Genomic DNA, 3017 nt, shown 5'->3' with positions numbered 1-3017 from the left:
AATGCAGCCTATTTAAGGTAAAGTTATGACATCAGATCCTAAAAGGTCTTATTTCTTACTTAAAATCTGTGCCCGTATGAATACAACTGTAAAGAGACAATTAGGAATCAAAAATATGCCCTTTGTTAAAAGTGAAGAAGACATTTAAGACATATTCGTATTTAAGGAGGGTAACATGGTTAATCACGTGTGTGCTCTGTCAATGAAGGGCCAATCAAAGAGGCAGAGGCCTACTCTGCCCTACAAAGCCAAAACAGTAACAACTTCACTGCCTACGTTTGCGTTAAGACCATAATGCTTTATGGTTTTACCAAAGGAAATCAAATATCATGCCACAGAAGTACATGATTTAAAACAAAAAGGAAGAAAATGAGTGTAGACGTAGTAAGAACAATAAAACAAAGATAGAAACTAACTGCAGGGACTATATTTGGTCTCACATAAATAAGACAGTAACACCATCTAATCGTAATGGAGTAAAATGTAACACCTGATAAACCGCGTTTTTCTAATCAGCTCATTAACTCTAATGGACCAAACAGCTGAGGAAACAACAAGAAAAATGTAGCTTCATGGTTTTTACGACTTCCAGATTAGGAGCATATGAATAGTTCATTAGAATTTATACAGGAAATATTTCACATTACTTACTTCGTTTATAATACTGTTTCCCTCTGAAAAGCAGTATTACCATTTTGTTATGTGTGATATTGTTGTTTAATATCGCCAGTAGCAGTTGACACAAAAACCAACCAATACTTTTTTCCCCACTGCAGGAGGAATACAGGATTTCTCATTCTGATAACAAACAACAAACCCAACTTATCTGCAAGTTACTTTATATATTGATTGATTCATCTTTTGGTCTATAAAATGTTTGAAAATATGGAAAAATAATCATCCCAGTGACTCAAAGTCCAAGGGGATGTCTTTCAATGTTTTATACAAAATGGAGAGAAAACTGAGTCTGCATATTTGATTTAGTCAACGACTTGTGGTCCAATCGTTAAATATGTTGTCATTCAAAAATAGCAGAACTTATTAATTAAGGCTGTGAGTTTTTGAGAAAATTATTGATAGTTTTTAACTATTTACAATTAAAATTAAAATGTGTTTAACGATTAGATCAATAGAGGCTCTGGTGCCAAAATCCTTGCTGCTGGGGTATTGTTACGACATCTAAGATGAATTCAGTCCTCTATTTGAAAGAAAGTATTTTTAAGGCCAGAGTGTCAGTCTATAAACCCTCTGAAATCCACAAATCAAAAACAACCTCCAAAGGAATCTTTCAATCACGTCACTGAAACTCACAGACCTGATAGCATCGAGGCCGAGCAGACGTGAGCTCAGCGTTTGTCCTCGGTCTCGGTGCTGATGTGGACGTGAATGAGACTCGGCGACTCTCAGCGCTCCAAATCTGCACTCACAGAACAAACACACAAACAAAAATGCTATTGTGTGGCCTTTCAGCAGCACCGAGCATCAGCGCTAACAGACATTGTCTTTGCTTTCCCCCTGCTGTGTATTTTCAGAATGATTATTGTATGGCACATACAATATGTTAACATTATCATTGTGAGGGGAACCAAAACTGTTATTATGGAGCAGGAAGTGACCTGCCGGGACCCCTGGTGACCTCAGAGGGAAAGCGATGACCTCAGACTGACCTCTGGGATGGAGGCAGGTCGGCTGCTCCGCTCACTGGGGAGGAGAGGGTGATAGGTGTGGTTTCTCTGAAATGAGAAATGCAACAATGTGCTGGAAATCCCCAGTTTTTAAAAAAGGGGCATAAGGAAAAACTCATTTGTAGCTTATTTTGGATGATATCTTCATGTCTGCAAAGTATTCAATGGGAGAATCAAAGCTTTGAGAAAAAGCCTGCTGTTGGTACTTGACACAAGTGCGCCCTCTTTTGATTTACCAAGGGACTGCATCCCTAGATGATCTATCCAACAGCTGTTAACTCCATTTTCCATCTTCATTCCCCAGTGTGTTGTCTTAAAAACATGCTAAATGCTGAGTTTCTCAAAACTTTATTTCAAATTTGACAGCTTTTCATGTCATTGCCCATTCCACAAACATCCGTGTCCCATCTCTCGTGTCTCTTCTCGCATAAACCTAATCTCATGTATTCACTAATCTCATGGTCGAAAAAAAAATACATCACTTACAAAAAGAAAATAATACAAAATGTAGAAAATGTGACCGAGGGACATCAACAAGCATGTGGGATGAGACAAATTTAGAGCTTCGGATTTGTTCAAATATAAATGTCAGTTAGGGGGCGAGTAGAAAACAGCTGTAAGTGCAAAAGAGATACGATTGGAAAAACATTCACTTTCATACTTCAGAGCGAGAGATGGTTCAATCTTTGAATACGGCTTATGCGAGTAAAGACATGAGGAAGAAAAGACTTGGGCCCTTCTGCAATTAGTTTCCAACAAAAAAAAGTCCCATAACCATACATACAGAAAAAAAAGATAAAGTCCAGATCCGAACATGAAAATTGAGTGTCAAGTCTGAGCAGTGTGTCAGAGTTTAAGTGTAGCTCAACAAACTGAAATACAGACAAACAAAAAAAGCCAAATGTTGTGACGCAGAGCTGACCTCAAGTTTATCACAAGGCACACATTTTTGGATAAACCCGTCACTGCCAAAAGATCAGATTTTAATTGTCCATGTCTCAAGAATGGTACAAAAAATGTGTAAGCAAATGTGTCACATTTCATTTAATACTCATTCATACAAATAGTCGGTCTTGTGTTGTCGCATGGATGGTGTGTGTGTGTGTGTGTGTGTCTGTTCGCGTGTGGCAGGAGTAGTTTAGAGGGCGTCCAGCAGACTGTCGATGCGGCCGACCAGCTCTTGTCTCTTGCCGCTCAGCGTCTTCTCGCTCTCGATGTAAGCCTCCTTCTTCACCTTCCCAGCCACCAGACGCTCCGCCTCCTGGCTGGAGCGGCACACCAGCTCCTTCACCTGGCCGTCCAGCTTCTGCACCTCCCCGACCTGAGGGGGGG

General features: G+C 39.8%; 1 protein-coding gene across 1 annotated transcript in view; it reads right to left on the bottom strand.

Moving 5' to 3' along the window:
- Nucleotides 1-2017: 2017 nt before the first annotated feature.
- rpn1 (ribophorin I) overlaps nucleotides 2018-3017 on the bottom strand; it is a 5388-nt gene continuing 4388 nt past the window's right edge. Inside the window, exon 10 of the mRNA XM_010779423.1 lies at nucleotides 2018-3006. Within this exon, the coding sequence (XP_010777725.1) occupies nucleotides 2824-3006 (183 nt within the window). The 3' untranslated portion in view covers nucleotides 2018-2823. The remainder of the gene's footprint in view (nucleotides 3007-3017) is intronic.

The sequence above is a fragment of the Notothenia coriiceps genome, unplaced genomic scaffold, assembly GCF_000735185.1.
Source record: "Notothenia coriiceps isolate Sejong01 unplaced genomic scaffold, NC01 NC01_scaffold00020194, whole genome shotgun sequence".
Taxonomy (NCBI): Eukaryota; Metazoa; Chordata; class Actinopteri; order Perciformes; family Nototheniidae; genus Notothenia; species Notothenia coriiceps.
Note: the sequence above shows the minus strand (reverse complement) of the source record. Positions and strands in the feature narration are given on the sequence as shown.